Raw genomic sequence first — 19122 nt, forward strand, 5'->3', positions numbered from 1 at the left:
GTAGTCAAGAGTGAAGTAATTATATTTCGTAGATAAAATGCAGTATCTCACATTTTTATAAATGAAGTGTGATGTTTGGCGCTGTAGTAGTAATTTTGTAGATTGTGAACACTTTTAAATGTCATTAAAATATTCTTGGAGCTCTGGCTGGGTGGTTCAGTTGGTTGGAGCATTGTATTGTGCACCAAAAGGTTGTGGGTTCGATTCCCAGTCGGGACACATACCAAGGTTGCGGGTTCTTTCCCCAGTTGGGGTCAGGGCACTTACAGGAGGCAACCAGTCAAAGTTTCTGTCACATCTCTCTCTCTCTCTTTCTTTCCCTCATCCCTCATCTCCCTCCATCTCTCCTTCTTCCCCACTCCCTCTGTCTCTCAAATCAAACACATCCTCGGGTGAGGATTTTTTACAAAATTCTTGGAGGGGATCTTTTATTTATTAACTTACATATAGTAATATTCACTGTCTGTGATATTCATTTCTGTGGGGTTTGACAAATACATAGAGTTTTGTATCCTACCACCATTAAAGGTTCCACCATCTCAAATATTTATTTCTTGCTGTCTCCGCCCAAACTTAGCTCATAGCAATCACTGATCTCTTTTCTGCCCCCTTTAAGTTTTCCTTTTTCATAATTTTATATAAATATAACAACTGAATATGGAGCCTTTGGAGGGGGTCTGTTCTTTTTTAATTAGTAAGATGTGTTTGTGATTCATTCATCATGTTGCATGTATCACTGTTGTTATTGTTGAGTAATATTCCATTCATCAGACTATTTAGTAGTTCATTTACAAAGCAGTCATTTTATTTATGCTTGAACCACCTTCCACAGGTACTCTGGTTCATTCTTTCATTGATACTTTCACCTTTTATAATCTTAATTATTTTTAAAATTTCAATTATATTGTTTTGCATGTTATCTTTTATGTTCTTCTAATATGAATACACTAAGGAGATTTAACTCTATTGCACAAATTCACAAGGAGATTTAAATCTGTTGCACATTTCTGCCCAAGTTAGAATTTGGTTTGGAGAAAGCAAGAGAGTACTTAAGGATAAGACCACTAAACTGCTGGAATGTATTTTCTCAGCTTGCACAGTTCTGTTAATAATTATGATAAATATTATTGGAGACTTCTTCACATGCTTTTCTCATTTAGTGCTCACAGCAACATTGACTGGTAGATGGCAGTGTTTAAATTATATACAGATGAGGAAACAGGCTCTCTGAGTTAGTAAATTGTCTAAGTTCTCACAGCTAGCCACTGGTGGAACAATCAAATCAGGGCCTTGTGATTCATTAAAATTTTTATTATTGTGAGAAGAATGGCAAAATGGGTTTGTAATTTGTGTTTTATTTAATATTTAGTGTAACTGTACCCCTGGCTGGTTTGGCTCAGTGGATTGAGCGTCGGCCTGCGAGCTAAGTGTCGCTGGTTCGATCTTCCAGTCAGGGCACATCAGAGAAGGGAAACTCTGACTCCAAAAAACCTCCGCTGCCTTGCGGCATACCTCTTCAGGGGAAAGGCTAAGGGAGTAAACCCCGACAGAAAATCCGGAGCCGGAGTCCCTAAGGCGGTTTGACATTGTAGTCAACACCGGCAACTCCTGCGGAGCACCTGAAACCAAGCTGTATTGACTCTGTCTTTCCCTTGGACCCTTCAGCTGCGAAGAGAGGGGGGGTCTGCTGCATGGGCAACAGCAGACCCTCCATATCACCCTGCCCAGGCTCTGTAGCTTCAGCTTCACTGGAGAGGACACTCCAGCATCATCGCAAGATGTCGATTCAACACGGGAGGAGACAGATACCGTGTCACTCCCGAGTTGGACTGCACAGCCATTCTCGGTGCTGCAGATAGACTCTTAAGAAGCTACACCATCGTCTCTCGAGACGGACGGCTGCCGACGACGAGTGTAACTGTCCTCTGGAAAGAAGAGAAAGAAAATCAACAGTGGGATGCAGTATTATTTAAAAGGGTGTTATGAAATTGTAGCATTCTCAGTATTCTGTTGGGATCTGTGAGATATTCATATATCAAGTAAGCAAGTGAGTAATCAAGTTAGGAAGAATAATGAATTTTGTGCAAGGCAGTTTTAGACGAAATTTTATTTTGCTAAACGTCTTGTTAATGGTAAAATGCTAAGTCATAGGCTCTTCTGCCATGCTATTGCATACTACTTTCTTCTTTTATAGCAATGATCAGCACACAGCAATTGTTCAGTCAATAGTAGTTGAATAAGTATTCCAAATTCTGAAGATCCTTCCAAATTTGGGACTTGCTGTTTGAGATTGAATATTCATGTGTCAGCCCTTTTGTCTGCCGTGCTTAACTGTGTTCACTTCATGTGTTATTTATATTGCCTCTTTATAGTCCTTCAGTCAAATATTCCTATTGTTTTGGAATGCCTGGAAAAAATAAAGAAGGCACTGAATGAAGTTCGGTTAAACTCTGCTAGATTTAAGAGGGAAATTCTGTAAACAGATGCCTTTTGTCTAAACTCTCTACTTGTTCCCCTGGATATTGCTTTGGGAACTCCTAACATCCTGCATTTCTTCTGTCTTCTCAGATTCCTTTGTGGTTAGGTGGCCAGAGCTGAAATGTGTTGCCTTTCTCTCATTCTATGCCTATTTCTATAAATGCTGGCTGTTAGGAAGGACAGGATGTTTCTGAATAGGATCTCTACAATTGAAGAGTTTTGGACCCTTGATCAAAGTTAAGGTTTTCAGTGGCAATTCAGCCAGTGCATATTAGGAGTGCACAAAATACTCTCTTTGGCCAGATACCAAAGAACCAAGTATATAAATCAGCATTAGGTCCAACATCACCATTAAGGAATAAGTTTCTAGGAAACAGAAATAAACTGAAAATAATCTAAGGTATTTCAGTTAGTATTACAGTATTATTAGCAGGAGCAGTGATGTTGTAACAGAACCCACAGGCTGCTCCAATTGTAACAGAACCCATGGGCTGTTCAGTTATGAGGGGCCCAGTTGCCCGCCACCAGAAGCATTAACTCTCAATACCAGAGTTTAGTAAAAAGAAAAAGAATTGTTTATTTAATGGTTATATAGATTTAGATTATTTGTGGATTTTTGCTGTTAAGTCTTATTTTCTTTAAAACACCCACAAACACATAGTTCTGCCTCCCCGTAACAAACCAGGCTAGTTTTAGAAAAGTCAGAGATACAGTTTTAGCTTTACTGGCAGCTCCTAATCATTCAATCCTGATTGGGGAGGTTTTGCTTGTGTTGTGGTGCCCTCCAGCTTTTAATACAGAACTGGGTGGAGTTCCCAGCCTCCTTGTAAACTGCATGGAGTTCTCCCTTTCCTTTCCAAGCGGCATGGTTTTCTCTCCTTCTCAAAGCCACATGGTGTTCTTCTCCTAAAATGTCTGCCGCTTATTTTTAAATCCCTGACTGCATCCTGTGACGCAGTGGGCATGTGAATGATCATTCACAGAACCTCACACAGGCTGTGTGTGCTCTTGCCACACCATTCCATGGTCCAAAACCCCTCCCATCTTCCTGGGGCCTTGGGAGAATCAAAGCCATTTGCGTAACAAAGACACTGGCCACTAGCCACAGGCATGTGAAGGCATCCTGAAAGCTGTTTCCTTTCCCCATCCCCCAACCCGCAGGCTCTGGGGATTTTTGGAGACCCCCATTCTGTAACAGTTTCTCAGCACTGTCAGCTGCTCTCCTGTGTTTACTGTTCTGCATATTTGCATTAGAATATAGATGTTCACTTTCAGCAGGCACAGTCAATAATATCATTAACCTTTTTGTTCTTATAAGTCAGAAAAAAAGATTCAATAATTTTTTCTCTTTGTAACTTTGTACCTGGGATTTATAGCTTAGATAAATCTGAAAAATCAGTCCAACTCTTTAACTACTGAACACAGATGGCAGTCAATAGCAATTAGAACTTTTATTTTAAATTTGAAAACTGAAGTATGATCTCAGTGCTTTTTTCACGGTCTTTATATTGTTTGTCAGGATCAGAAAGAATTTATCGTGAATTTTGAAATTTTTCCTTCTCATGAAATTTTGAGGTGTCAAAACTGACATTCTGCTTTTTAATTCATATACTATGGGAAGACTTCTGTTTTAAAATTCTAAATAGAATTAAATTACTAAAATCTAAATATCACTCTTAAGTTTGTTTTATTTATTTTTATTAATGCTATGTGGTATACAGGAACATATAAATAAAGTTAATTCTCTATATTTAGACTTTGAAAGAATTTCTTCATAATAATCACTGACTGGCCAGCAATCAGGATCATTTACTCCTTCATCCATTGCATGGAATATGGCTTCCCCCTCTGCTCTCTACTGAGGTGATTGAAATTGTCGCGTTCCCTTTTATTTTATAACATTTAAAGTCTTTGGCCTAATAACACATACTAAGGAGCTAAGTGAAAATTTCTTACTTTCTGTATAGTACAGGAAAATATTTTTGCTATTACTTCCGGCCAAGATGGAGGCATAGACAGACATGCTGCGTCTCCCCCCACAACTAAGAAGGAATACAACTACCTCAGAACTAGAAACAACCAGAAGTTCCAGAGGATCAAGCTGCATGGAGGTCCAGCAAGCAGAGATGTAGAGAAGAAGTACTCATTCAGATGGGTGGGAGGGACGGAGCTGGGGTAAAGAGGACTCAGTGTGGTGGCAACAGCAGTGGTGGCAGGGGCAGACCAGCAGAAAGTGAAGCGCAGTCACACATTTTGAGGTCGGGAGGGACATCTGCAGAGTGTTCCCAGCTCCTCACTGGACTGAGCAGCTCAGGGTCCCAGCACCTGGGAATATCGAGCCTCATTTCTTCTGACTGTGCAGACCGGTGGGGGTTGGGGTGAAGGCGTAAACTGCCAGTCTCTCAGTAGAGTCTGCTTGTTTAAAGGGCCTCCAGGGTCCTAGAATGTCCCCGGACCCCTACTCTGGGAATGATGGCCATGGCAGCAGCTGGAGGGGTGCCAGTCTGGTGCAGAGGTGGGAGGGGTGCCTGGAAAAGGGGTGAGTGCTGGGCAGGCGGCATTATTCCCTCTCAGACCCCTCCCCCACATACAGTGCCACAACGTGGTGATACAGGTCGCCTGTACTGATGAATCCCTAGGGCTCCACCCCTTACAACGTAACAGGAGCGACAGCTCTACCTGGGACGTGGAGGCAAACAAACACAGGAGCCTGTCAGAATGAGGAGATAGAGAAGTATGGGCCAAAAGGAGGAGTGGATCAAGGTTCCAGTGGGAGAACTAAGTGACGAAGAGATAGCCAACCTAACAGACGCAGAATTCAAAACACTGATGATAAAGACGCTCACAGGCTTGACAGATATGCTTGAGTACGGCAAACGCATAAGAGAAGAAGTGAAGGCTATGCTAAGTGAAACGAAGGAAAATCTACAAAAAAACCAATGGTGAAGGGAAGGAAACCGGGCTTCAAATAAATGATTTGGAACATAAGAAAGAAAAAAACGGTCAACCAGTGCAGAATGAGGAAACAAGAATTGAAAAAAATGAGGAAAACTTCTAAAATTTTGTGAAGGAGATGGATATACAGGTCTGGGAAGCACAGAGGGTCCCGTGCGAGCTGGACCCAGAGGGAACCACACCAGGACACATCATGACTGAGATGCCAAAGGTGAAAGCTAAAGACAGAGTCCTGGGGGCAGCAAGAGAGAGGCAGAGAGTTGCCTACAGAGGGGTGCCTATAGGACTATCAGCTGATTTCTCAGAGGACACTTTGCAAGCAGAAAGGGACTGGCAAGAAGTATTCAATGTCATGAAAGGTAACCCGCAACCAGGATTACTCTATCCAGCAAAGCTGTCATTTGGAATGGAAGGGCAGATGAAGTGCTTTCCAAACGAGGTAAAGCTAAAGGAGTTCATCATCACCAAGCCATTATTATATGAAATGTCAAAGGAACTTACTTAAGAAAAAGAAGATCAAAACTATGAACACTAAAATGACAACAAACTCACAACTATCAAAAACTGAATCTAAAATATAAAAACAAAATCCAACTAAGGAAACCAGAATAGGAACAGAATCACAAGTATGGGGATCATTTGGAGGGTTATTAGCTGGAAGGGGCGAGGGGGAGAAATGGAAAAATGGTGCAGGGATTAAGAAGCATAATTGATTGGTACAAAATAGACGGGATGAAGTTAAGGATAATATAGGAAAGGGTGAAGCCACAGAACTTATATGCACGACCCATGGACATGAAGTAAGAGGGGTGGGAATGCTGGAGGGAAGGGGGGTACTGGGCAGAGGGGAACAAAGGGAAAAAAAATTGGAACTACTGTAACAATATAATCAATAAAATATACTTAAAAAATATTTTTTTCTTTCACCTCCCCCATATCAACCCTCCTCTCCATTTCTCAGAGATGTCCTAGAGTTATATAACTTTAATTTTTCTTTTAATAAAGTCTCAAGTGTGTTACATTTTTTATCAAGACATTTTTTGCTGTCTCAATTTTAACAACAGGATTTCAGTTTTGTTTTTTTGGTTTTTGTTTTTGGTTTTGCTGTGGTTGTGAATGTCTCAGGAAGAAAAACAAGTAAAGGAAATACACCATGTATTACATGAGAAAACATGATGAATTGAAGTTGACTGGGTATGGTATAATAACAAATATATTTGCTCTTTGACCGTGGTTCCTGACACTGCACTCCTAAAACGCTTGCAGTTTCCTGAGTGTTAGAAGTGTCTTGCTCTTAAGGAGCCTGCCCAGCACACTTGAGTTTATGCTAAAGAAGTGACTGACTCAGGCTGGGATCTCTAGGTAACTTCAGAATGGGAACTGGTCACCAGAAGGACCGAACACATGATTAGAGGATGGGAACTTTTAGTCCCACGCTCACATCTCTAGGGAGGAAATTGGGGCTGGAAAGAAAGATACAAGAACTCTTGAACGATAAAGTGTCAAGAATTTCTGTGTTGGTGAATGCCTCGATGTGCTGGGAAGGTGGCTCACCTGGAGAGACCATGGAAGCTGTGCACCTGTCCCCACTCCATACCTTGTCCTATGCATCTGTTGTGTTGGGTTGTTCCTGAGTTGTATCTTTAATAATTAGAATGGTAATCATAACTGTCATGAGTTCTGTGAGTCATTCTAGAAAATTGTCAAATCTGAGGAAGGGGTCATGAGAATCTCTGAATTCATAGTCAGCCAGGCAGAAGTGCAGGTAACTTGGAGATCCTGTTTACAGGTGGCAACTGAACTATGCATATTCTAGTGGGACTTTTTACCCACGGGGTCTATGTTAACCCTGCGTAGTGTCAGAATTGAATTGAATTGATAGAGACTCATTTGGTGCTGGAGAATTGATGTTGAAAACACACCATGTGTTTGGAGCCACAGACCAGGTAAGAGGAAGTAGAGGAGGTTCCAGTAGAGAAAACAGCGGGTGCGAAAACTCCGAGGTGGCAAGGGGCTTGACTTGTTCCAGCACCCAAAGGAGTGTGGTTTAGAAGGTTGGAAGCAGGTAATAGGCACAATTAGAACTGAAACATTTAAAAAATGTAAAACCAACATTCTAATCACAACAGAGAATGGGAGTGATCAAAAGGAGGTGAAGAGTGGTTACAGGGAGATTCACGAGGAAGCTGGTGCAACATTCACACAGGACAGAATAGAGGCTTGGGAAACCCAGGGAGTGGGAATGTTTTATGACATTTATAAAATATAGTTGATTCTGATATAAGAGAAGATCTAGCGTATGTCCAGGTTAAGTTATTTAGCCATCTAAATCACAGCTTTGAAAATGGGAACAATAACTTTTTTTCTTCCTACTTCATACGGTTTGGAGAGCAATCAAGTAAGATAATGTATGTCAGAGCACTGAGTAAATTTGTTATAGGCGAGTGCTACTTCTCATCTGTTTCTTTCCGTCATCGAAACTGAAAAAGTAAAAACTACCTAGGTTACATTTCGTTTTCAGATATTTATTTTCATCTGTCCTACTTATAATTGAATCCTCTAAGTAATTGTTTTAGGGAAGTTAATTCCTATTTTAGGCACAATATTTTCCTTAGAAGTTTTGAAACTGTATTTCAGGAACAGCCATTTCATAGAGGTGACCCTGATCTCTGTGTGTGTGTGGCCTACTTTTTCTTTTATTTCTCAGCGCTGCAACAGAGGAGTGTGGGTGTGAAAGTGGGTGTTCTTGGTTCTTGTTTTGAGTTGGGAGGGTGGAGAGAGGTGGGAAAATGGTAAGTCAGAGAGAAGTAGTTACAGTTTCCAACCTGGAAATACCTGAAGAGAGAGTATATTGAAAGGGAGGCTCCATAGTCAGTTACATGTTAGGGGATCCACAAGTCGAAGACAATTCTATCAGATGTTAGGCATTTAGCAGAGCCAGTGGAGTCAGTTCACTCTTATTTTGGCTGTTCCTCAGAATTAGCAAAACGTGGCTTTCATTTTAGGGCTTATGTGGGTAGCTGTCCTAGAACAGTTTATCATCACGGCAGGGACTTTGTCTTGTTTACTGGTGCATCCCCAGAACCTATTAGTATATCTGGCACATATAATAGCTCCTTGTTGAATAAAGGTATTTTCTTAAGGCACCTTCACAATATTTACTAAACTGCTTTCTTAGACCATATTTAACATGTCCAATTATGCTTCTGCCCATATTGATTCTCTGGAGTATATTCACATGTACTCCCAACAGTCAGTTGGTTCTTCTTCCTTAACATCTCTCATTCCTGCCCCTACCTCCATCTCCACTCACATATTCTTCATTGAATCAATACCCTGTCTCACTTAGATTGTGTTTTTAAACTGATGTCCTACCTTCGAATCATATTTCCTTTAACCAGCCTTCCCATTGCTGCCAGGGTGCCAGTATCTCTAAGGCACACATTTAATTACTCTCCTGCTAAAATACTTAAATCGTTTCCTTTTATAGTAGCGAGTTTACAGTGATGGTGTCCCGACACACTGAGGTGTCACAATCAGTCGGGAGGTGATAGATGTATCAGAGTATTTGTGCTGTCTCTCATGAAAATGAGTCCAGAAGCTCTGTAGAGTCCTTTATACTTTTTAAATATAAAGGTTACCTGAGGCCAAAAATCTTGAGAATTATTTTTGAGTCTGTACTGTCTCCACTTTCAGACACAGTAAATTCCTTTAAGAGCATCTAGCTGGAAAATTGGAAGTATCTTGTAGCCCAGGAGATTAGTGTTTGTGAGTATATGATGACATTCAATTTTTGTTGATATCCCTGATTATTTTTAAGTAGACCGTGCAGTATGCTATCAAGTGTGCTGCTGACTGCTTCTGATGGCAGCCTTCCCCCTGCTCGGATATTTGTTTCCAGACCTTTTATTTTTAGCAAGGAGCATTACCAGAAAAGCAATAAGGGACTTAAGCAGTGATGACTAATCCTTCTTTTCTTTGTATCTTTTTTCTTTTGTTATGTTTCAAGGTTATCAAGTGAGAGCTGTTCAAAAATTACAGGAATTCTATAATGGCCTGCATAGTTAGTTGCTATGCACTTTTAAGTTTCTAGTTTCTGGGAAAGAGCATTTGAAAACAAAATATCATTGAAGTTTGTCTCACATGGTGTGAAGAAGAATTATAAAGATGACAGTTGAAAGAAACTCATCCAGATCTTTTTTGACCTACTTATAATCTTTTAAATGCATGTGGAAATACTTATTTGTGTTTCTTATCAACTAGGTGACAAAACCAGAATGCCAGAAATAAATTTGTTATAAGTGATGTTTATTACATAAATAGGTAGTAAGTTTATTTTAACATTGAATCCCTTTGTTCCTTGACGAAAATAAACTACTAAACCCAGTGCAAAAGAAGCTCAGCTTCGTACCTAGTTGTATGAAAGTGGATAGTTCCCAAGTTCTTCCATATGTTAGTACTTTTCTTCTCTTTGTATTTCTTTCCTTTCCCATTGTTACTCTCCCATTGACTTTATACTTACAGTTGAATTTAGAAGACCCTGTATTGTTAATGAGTTTGTACATATTTGATTGACATTTTAAAACTTAATTATGGTTGTTATAAAGTGATCAAAGTCATCAGGCAAAAAGGGTGTCTGTACTCTTCTGGCTTTTTATATTTTCACCTAATATTTTGGGTAATTTTGAAATTTACATGTGTGTGGACAGGAGCATGAAAGCCACTTTGTTTTATATTTCTTTGATAGTTGAGTTACATGGAAGTAAGAAAACTTATAATTTTCCCCAATATTGCATTTGAGAGACAATGGTGACTTACTTTCAGGACCGTATTATATTTCATTATGTTGTTGAAATGACATGTTTTCTTTCTCTTTGTAAACAATTATGGTTCTTAAAGTCGTATAGAGGTTTTTACCAGTATAAAGGGCTTCTAATTTGAGGATCTCAATTAGAGGAGTATTTATTTGTACCTAGAAATAAAGACCTGATTATTCATCAGCTGTTTCTTAAACCATAATATCTCTTGTGTTTTCTTAGGCCAAAGATGAAGAAGAAGCCTTTCTGGATTGGAGTGATGATGATGATGATGGGTTTGATCCAAGCACACTTCCAGATCCAGATAAGTACAGAAGTTCTGAAGAATCAGATAGTGAAGATATGGAAAATAAAATAAGGTATGTTTTTACTGTTGATGACATTAAGTATACAAGTCTCCTTTTAATTCTATAGATGTTATAAAGACAAATGTCTCATGCTCTTATCATCATTTTATGGGCTCGCTTATTGTTTCTGTAATCCCTGTTAACAGATATGAGTATTATAAAACTTATATTTTCTTTTTTTTTATTCTTTTTTCCTTCTTATCTCCTTTTTGTGTGTGAATCCTTTATGCTTATGTATTTGATGCACTAGGGTATATTTAATGCAAACAGGCAGGATTTTATTTGGATTCACTGTCAAAGGACTCCATTGAGAGTGTTGTTAAAAATTGTCTCTGAATTTGAAAAAGGGACCATTATATTTTCACATTTTGTGATATAAAATTAAGCAACAAATGCATAAAATAATGGAAAGCTTACCCATAAACAGCCTTTGACAAATTCTCTAAATTTAAAATCTGTTCATTTGTAATGTAGACTGATTTGCTACCATGTCCAAAACAAATGAAATGTGATGAATTGTATAATAGTATGATTTACTTAGCATTTGTTTTCAGAGTACTGTATGTTAGGTTACATTGAGATTCTATTGATTTAAAAGTCGAGGACATTGAACTTTGTGGACATTTTAAACCAACACTGCTGTTTGGGCAGAAGGTAGTACTAATGACAAATGAAGTTAATATGATTGAAGGGAGGAGGAAGCTTGATGAAACCCCTAAGTGCTAGGCCAGGTAGAATTGGAGAAATAGGCCACAGAGAGACATAACTGGTTTTAAGTAAGAGCATTTTGAAAAGATCTTAAAAAGATGATCCCCTAAGGAGAAAATGCTGTAGGGAGGTCGTTTTAGAGCTACTTTTCATTTTAATCTTGTGTTCATTTAAATATAGAATTATTTTTGTAATAGTGAAAATTATGTCCAAGATATAGTCTTCCCAAATGATGCCAGCAACTTGAGACATTTGCTATTGGACTTAGGTAGTGGATATAATAATTTTATAGTGTATTTGCCAACAAGGTAGTGGGAAATAGCTTTACCTAATGCAAGAGGCGCCACAGGTGAAAAGGTTTGATTGGGATTTAGAAAGATATACGTGTGCAGTACAGCTAAATAATTTAGGTTCAGGGCATGTTCCTAATCTTTAGAAATTGACTTTTAAGAGTAAATATACACACTGCTTCAGAAAGTTCCTTAATGTACATGTCAAAACCTAAACTATCAATATGCTTAACTTTGCTACTCCTTCTGTTCTTACATAAATGTTTCTCTTTGAGAGTGGTTTATGGGATCTCTGTTTTGATAGATGTGATCTAACTTAACACATATGACTTTATATCATTAATGTTTCTGTGTAATTTTACTCTCTGTAGTGAACATTAATTGGTTTTTAAGAGTTTGTCCTGCAGCCATATTTTGTGCATCTAACATACTTCTGAAATAGAACCAGCCTTTTAAAGTCGTTGTCAAGATGTCACCATTCCTTCTGTATCTGATTCATAAGAATTTTTTTCCTAATTTTTTTAAGGATAGTTTCTGGGTTATCCTTAATCTGTGTATAGCAGACATTTCATTTCATTCTTCTGACATTTCTTACTCTCAGAGTGACATTTCCTTGCTACCACATAGTTAATATGATCTGTTGCCTAATAGCTGTATGTGTATTAGCCTCTTAATTAGCCTGTAAATGCTTCATAGATAGAAACTCAGTCTTTTTGTACCAATACATCCCACTCCAGCCACTACTCCTGTCCCCTATGTTAATGTCATGGACACAAAGAAGACCCAGAAATATTTGAATTGATTGATTGGTGAAAGAGATTTAAAGAGTAACATAATGATAAGCAGCTATGCAGTTGGCCCTAAATAGCTTAAATGATGATACAAGAGATGACAGAACAGATGGATGGAGAATTGGAAGAAACCAAGTTCAGATAGTACAATGGTGATGGACATGAAAGTAGAAGTAGCTTGAGATGACAAAGCATTCTAATTTAAAGGGAAAATATTTAAGCATGACATGAAAATTAAAATGATTGTAATTTCAGGCACAGCTAGTAGTAACTCCGCATTAGTGGAAATTGAAAGGAATTGATAAACTTATCTTAAGATGAAGAAAAATTCTTTTGTTGAAGAGAATATCAACAAGGGCTTTATTCCTTTATCCATTTATTTATTTATTTACTTATTTATTTTAATTTTATTTTTTGGTTTTTCAATTACAGTTGTCCCATTTTTCCCCTATTGCTCCCCCCCACCCAGCCCACCCCTTCTCCCACAATCATATCCCTCCCCGTTGTCCATGTCCATGAGTCGTTTATACACGTTCCTTGACTAAACCCTTCCCTTACTTATCCCACTTCTCTCCCTACCCCCACCCCCTTATTGACTGTTATTCTGCTCCTTGTCCTATTTAGTTCGTTTGTTTATGTTGTTCTTTAGTTTCCTGTATTAGGTGATATCATATGATATTTTTCTTTCTTTGCCTGGCTTATTTCACTAAGCATAATTCTCTCTAGTTCCATCCATGTTGTCGCAAATGACAGGAATTCCTTCTTTCTTTCTGCTGCATAGTATTCCATTGTGTAAATGTACCACAGTTTTTTGATCCACTCATCTACAGATGGGCACTTAGGCTGTTTCCAGAACTTAGCTATTGTAAACAGTGTTACTATGAACATAGGGGTGAATAAGTTCTTCTGAATTAGGGTTTTAGGATTTTTCGGGCATCATCCTAGCAGTGGAATCGCTGGTTCAAAAGGCAGTTCCATTTTTAGTTTTTTGAGGAAATTCCATACTGTTTTCCATAGTGGCTGCACAAGTCTGCATTCCCACCAACAGTACAGTAGGGTTCCCGTTTCTCCACATCCTCGCCAGCACTTGTTTGTTGATTTGTTGATGATGGCCATTCTGACTGGTGTGAGGTGGTATCTCATTGTGGTTTTTATTTACATCTCTCTGATGGCTAGTGATGTTGAGCATTTTTTCATGTGTCTATTGACCTTCTGTATGTCCTCTTCGGAGAAGTGTTTGTTCAGTTCCTTTGCCCATTTTTTAATTGGGTTGTCTGTTTTCTTGATGTTGAGTCGTATAAGCTGATTATATATTTTGGAGATCAGTCCCCTGTCTGAGATATCATTGGCAAATATGTTTTCCCATATGGTTTTCTTTTCATTTTGCTAATGTTTTCTTTTGCTGAGCAGAAACTCTTTAGTTTGATGTAGTCCCATTTGTTTATTTTTTCCTTTATTTCTCTTGCCTTAGGAGATGTATCCGTGAAAATATTGTTATGTGGGATATCTGAAATTTTCCTGCCTATGTTTTCCTTTAGGACTTTCATGGTGTCACAGCTTACATTTAAGACTTTGATCCATCTTGAGTTTATTCTCATGTGTGGTGTAAGTTGGTGGTCTAGTTTCATTTTACGTCCCTGTCCAGTTCTCCCAGCACCATTTGTTAAAGAGACTCGTCTCACCCCATTTTCTGTTCCTTCCTCCTTTATCAAATATTAGTTGACCATGTAATCCTGGATTTATTTCTGGCCTCTCTATTCTGTTCCACTGATCTCTATGTCTGTTCTTATGCCAGTACCAGACTGTTTTGATCACAGTGGCTTTGTAGTATTGTTTGTTGTCTGGTATTGTGATTCCTCCTGCTGTGTTCTTCTGTCTCAGGATTGCTTTTGCTACTCGGGGTCTTTTGTGGTTCCATATGAATTTTTGGAGTATTTGTTCTAGGTCTGTGAAATATGTCATTGGTATTTTAATAGGGATTGCATTGAATCTGTAAATTGCTTTGGGTAGTATGGCCATTTTGATGATGTTGATTCTTCCCATCCAAGAACATGGTATTTGCTTCCATTTATTTGTATCTTCCTTCATTTCTTTCTTCAATGTTACGTAATTTTCAGAGTACAGGTCTTTTATCTCTTTGGTTAAATTTATTCCTAGGTACTTTATTTTTCTTGTTGCTATAGTAAATGTCATTTTCTTTTTTGTCTCTGTCTCTGATATTTTATTGTTGGTGTACAGAAATGCCTTAGATTTCTGTATATTTATTTTGTACCCTGCTATTTTGCCAAATTCACTTATTATATCAAGCAGTCTTTTAGTAGAGTTTATAGGGTTTCCTATGTATACTATCATGTCATCTGCATATAATGATAGTTTTACTTCTTCTTTCCCAATTTGGATGCCTTTTATTTCTTTTTCTTGTCTGATTGCTGTGGCTAGGACTTCCATCACTATGTTGAACAGGAGTGGAGAGACTGGACATCCTTGTCTTGTTCCTGATTTCAGGGGGAATGTTTTCAGTTTTTGTCCATTGAGTATGATGTTGGCTTCAGGTTTCTCATATATGGCCTTTATTATGTTAAGGTATGCTCCCTCTATTCCCATTTTGCTCAGTGTTTTCATTATAAATGGGTGTTGTACTTTATCAAATGCTTTTTCTGCATCTATTGATATGATCATGTGATTTTTGTCTTTCATTTTGTTTAGGTGATGTATTATATTTATTGATTTGCAAATATTAAACCATCCTTGCATCCATGGGGTGAATCCCACTTGATCGTGGTGTATGATCTTTTTGATGTATTGCTGGATCCTGTTTGCCAATATTTTGCTGAGGAATTTAGCATCTATGTTCATCAGTGATATTGGCCTGTAGTTTTCTTTCTTTGTTGTTTCTTGACCTGGTTTTGGGATTAGGGTAATACTGGCTTCATAGAAAGAGTTTGGGATTTTTCCCTCTTCTTGGATTTTTTGGAATAGTTTGAGGAGGGTAGGAGTTAGGTCTTCCCTAAATCTTTTGTAAAATTCGCCTTTGAAGCCATCCGGTCCAGGGCTTTTGTGTACCAGGAGATTTTTGATTACTGTTTCAATTTCCTTCTTTGTTATTGGTCTGTTGAGACTTTCTACTTTTTCTTGATTCAATTTTGGAGGGTTATATGTTTCTAGATATTTGTCCATTTCTTCTAGGTTGTCAAATTTCTTGCCATACAATTGTTTGTAGTAATTTCTTACAATCCATTGTATTTCTGTGTTATCAGTCGTCATTTCTCCTTTTTTGTTTCTGATTTTGTTTATTTGGGTCTTCTCTTTTTTTTTCTTGATGAGCCTGTCTAAAGACTTGTCGATTTTGTTTATTTTTTCAAAGAACCAGCTCCTAGTTTTGTTGACCTTTTGAATTGTTTGGTCTCTATGTCATTCAATTCTGCTCTGATCTTGATGATTTCCTTCTTTCTTCTGGCCCTAGGCTTTGTTTGTTGTTGTTGTTCTAGTTCTTGTAGCTTTAGGGTTAGATTTCTTATTTGAGGTTCTTCTGTCCTTTTCAGATATGCCTATGTTGCTATGAACTTCCCTCTTAGGACTGCTTTTGCTGTGTCCCATTGGTTTTGGGCTGTTGTGTGTTCATTATCATTAGTTTCCATAAACTTCTTGATTTGTTCCTTGATGTCATTGATAACCCATTCATTATTTAATATTATGTTGTTCATTTGCCATGAGTTTACATGTCTTTGATTTTTTTTCTCTGAGGTTGATTTTTAGTTTCAAGGCATTGTGGTCTGAAAAGATGCTTGATATGATTTCAATTTTCTTGAATTTGTTGAGGCTTGTTTTGTGTTCTATTATGTGGTCTATCTTTGAAAATGTCCCATGTGCATTTGAAAAGAATGTATATTTTGCTTCTTTGGGGTGAAGAGTTCTATATATAGCAGTTAAGTCCATGTGGTTTAGTGTGTTGTTCAATGCCTGTGTATCCTTGGTGTTTCTTTGCTTCAAAAATCTGTCTGTTGTTGATAATGGAGGGTTAAAGTCCTCTACTATGAGTATGTTGCTGTTGATATCCTTCTTGTCGTCTCCTAGTATTTTCTTTATGTATTTGGGTGCTCCTATGTTGGGTGCATATATTTTCATCAGTGTTATATCTTCATGATGGATTGTTCCCTTAAGTATTATGAAATGTCCTTCTTTGTCTCCTTTTTTTGCCCTTGCTTTGAAAACCATTTTGTCTGATATGAATACTGCTACCTCAGCTATTTTTTCATGTTTGTTTGCTTGGAATACTTTTTTATATCCCTTTACTTTCAGTCTGTGTAAATCTTTTGTTTTGAGGTATGATTCTTGTAGACAGCATATATGTGGGTCCTGTTTTCTTTTTCTTTGGTATGTTCTTGCCTCCTATATCAAATATTAATTAACTATAAAGGCTTGAGTTTATTTCTGGGCTCTCTATTCTGTTCCATTATTCTATAACTCTGGTTTTTTTTGTTGTTGTTGTTGTCATTTTATTTTTTTTATTTTTATTTTTTAATGTGTTTTATTGATTATAATGTTGCATTTGTCCCAATTTCCCTTCCCTCTGCTCCCCTCCACCCAGTGGCCCCCCCCTCCCTCCAGTTGTTCCCCCCTTTTAGACCATGTCCATTAGTTGTGCATATAGTTCTTCTCAACCTCTCTCTGTCTATTCCATTCCCTCCTACCATGATCCTTAATTCCTATATCATCTCCCTCCCTCCATTCCGTTACCCTATGTCTTTTAATTGGAGCATTTAATCCATTTACATTTAAGGTTATTATTGACATGTATTTATTCATTTCCCTTTGTACCGCTGTTCCTCTCTTTTTTTCTTCTTTTTTCTTAAAACATTCCCTTTAGCATCTCTTGCAATGCTGGTTTGGTGGCGATGTATTCTTTTAGTCTTCCTTTATCTGGGACACTCCTAATTTCACCTTCCATTTTGAATGAGAGCCTTGCTGGGTAGAGTATTCTTGGTTGTAGGCCATTGTTTTTCATTGCTTGAAATCTTTTTGACCATTCCCTTCTTGCTTGTAGTATTTCTGTTGAGAAATCGGTCGATAGCCTTATCGGATATCCCTTGTATGTTATTTGCTGTTTTTCTCTTGCTGCTTTTAGTCTTCTCTCTTTGTCTTTGAATGTTGCCATTTTAATTATGATGTTTCTTGGAGTGGGTTTTTTGGGGTTCCTCTTCATTGAAACTCTGTGCTTCCTGAACTTGCATAACTTTCTCTCATCAGGTTGGGAAAATTTTTGTCATTACTTCTCCTACAGCTTTTCTATTCTTCGCTCTTCTTTGTCTCCCTCTTTTATTCCGATGATCCTGATATTAGTTTTTCTCATGCTATCCTGTAATTCCCTTATATCTTGTTCATATTTTTTGTCTTTTTTCATTTTGTATTGTCTGGGAATTTTTTTCTACATTGTCCTCTAACTCACTGATCCGATCCTCTGCTTCATTTAACCTGCTTTTGATTGATTCTACTGTTTTTCAGTTCAGAGATTGTATTCTTTATTTCTTCCTGGTTCTTGTTAATAGTTTCTATGTCCTTTCCGTAAGTTCCCTGTAATTTTCTTCGACCTGTTGGTAACTTCCTTGGAGGTTGTCGTAGTTGTTTTTGAGGTTGTCAAGCATATTGAGCTTCTTCACCATCATTGTTTTGAATTTTATTTCTGACATTTGGGCTATGTCTATTTCATCTACCTCTCTTTCTGGGGATTCCTCTTTTCTTTTCATTGAGAGGTTGTTTTTGCATCTTACTATGTTGGATTCTTCTTGTTTGTTTTTGTTTTTTGGATTTGTCTGCTTTGACTTCCCACCTTTGTGGTATGAGATTCTTTATAGGAGATCTGGGGGTTTCAGTGGTGCAGTCTCTTTGATCTCCTGAGCCTGCTGTTCTTGGGATACCCTTTATATCGTTTGTTTATGCTCTCTGGATATATTTCAGATGCTCTTTGGTGGGATCTTCCCTCTGGCTAGTTGATTGAGAGGCACTCTGTATACTTTGTCTAGAGTTCTTTTGTGGAGATGCTGTTAAAAACATAAACACACTGCCCAGGCAGGAAACCCACACCCTCAAAAATATCATCCACCCTCTATCCCGCTATTGTCAGCAAATGAGTCAGTATTAATATAAATGTAGAGAGATTAGGGCTTTTATACTATAAGAAGAATAGATAAGAGTTGTTTTTAAAGAGGAAAAATATGATTTTTGAGAGAGGGCGTGATAGATTAATAAGAGTATCAAGTAGTGTCGAGATTATGCAACACAGTAGGTAATATTTACATTTTATGTTAATAATAAAAGAAAAAGAGGGAAGAATGCAGAATATAGTAAGAAAGTGGAATTGTATAATATTAGATTTATATAGTAGTTATATTTAATTTATTTAGTGTGAAAGGGAGGCTAAACAATACAGACAAATAAACAAAAATTGAAGAGGAAGGATGAGAAGGAGAAATGGTATGAAACAAATTAAAGAGAGTTTAAAAAGTTTTTTTAAATAAATAAAAGTAAAAATAAAAAATAAGAAACTTTAAAAAATTAAAATAAAATAAAATACAAATAAAAAACTAAAATAGAAATAAAAATTTTTAAAAATACAAAAGGAAAGTTTTTACTCAGTTCAGCCTTTGTGTGTCATCTTCTTTTTCTGGATCCATAGTTGGTCTAATGAGGCGGGCCCGAGGTTCCTGATCCTTGCAGCAGTGTGCGCCTGCGGTGGCCA

General features: G+C 37.7%; 1 protein-coding gene across 1 annotated transcript in view; it reads left to right on the forward strand.

Annotated features, from left to right (window-relative positions):
* LOC150018872 (putative ATP-dependent RNA helicase DDX10) overlaps positions 1-19122 on the forward strand; it is a 324877-nt gene that overhangs the window by 267316 nt on the left and 38439 nt on the right. Inside the window, exon 17 of the mRNA XM_090265897.1 lies at positions 10473-10609. Coding sequence (XP_090122023.1) covers positions 10473-10609 — 137 coding nt within the window. The remainder of the gene's footprint in view (positions 1-10472; positions 10610-19122) is intronic.

The sequence above is a fragment of the Furipterus horrens genome, unplaced genomic scaffold (assembly GCF_987537825.1).
Source record: "Furipterus horrens unplaced genomic scaffold, mFurHor1.1.pri manual_scaffold_2, whole genome shotgun sequence".
Taxonomy (NCBI): domain Eukaryota; kingdom Metazoa; phylum Chordata; class Mammalia; order Chiroptera; family Furipteridae; genus Furipterus; species Furipterus horrens.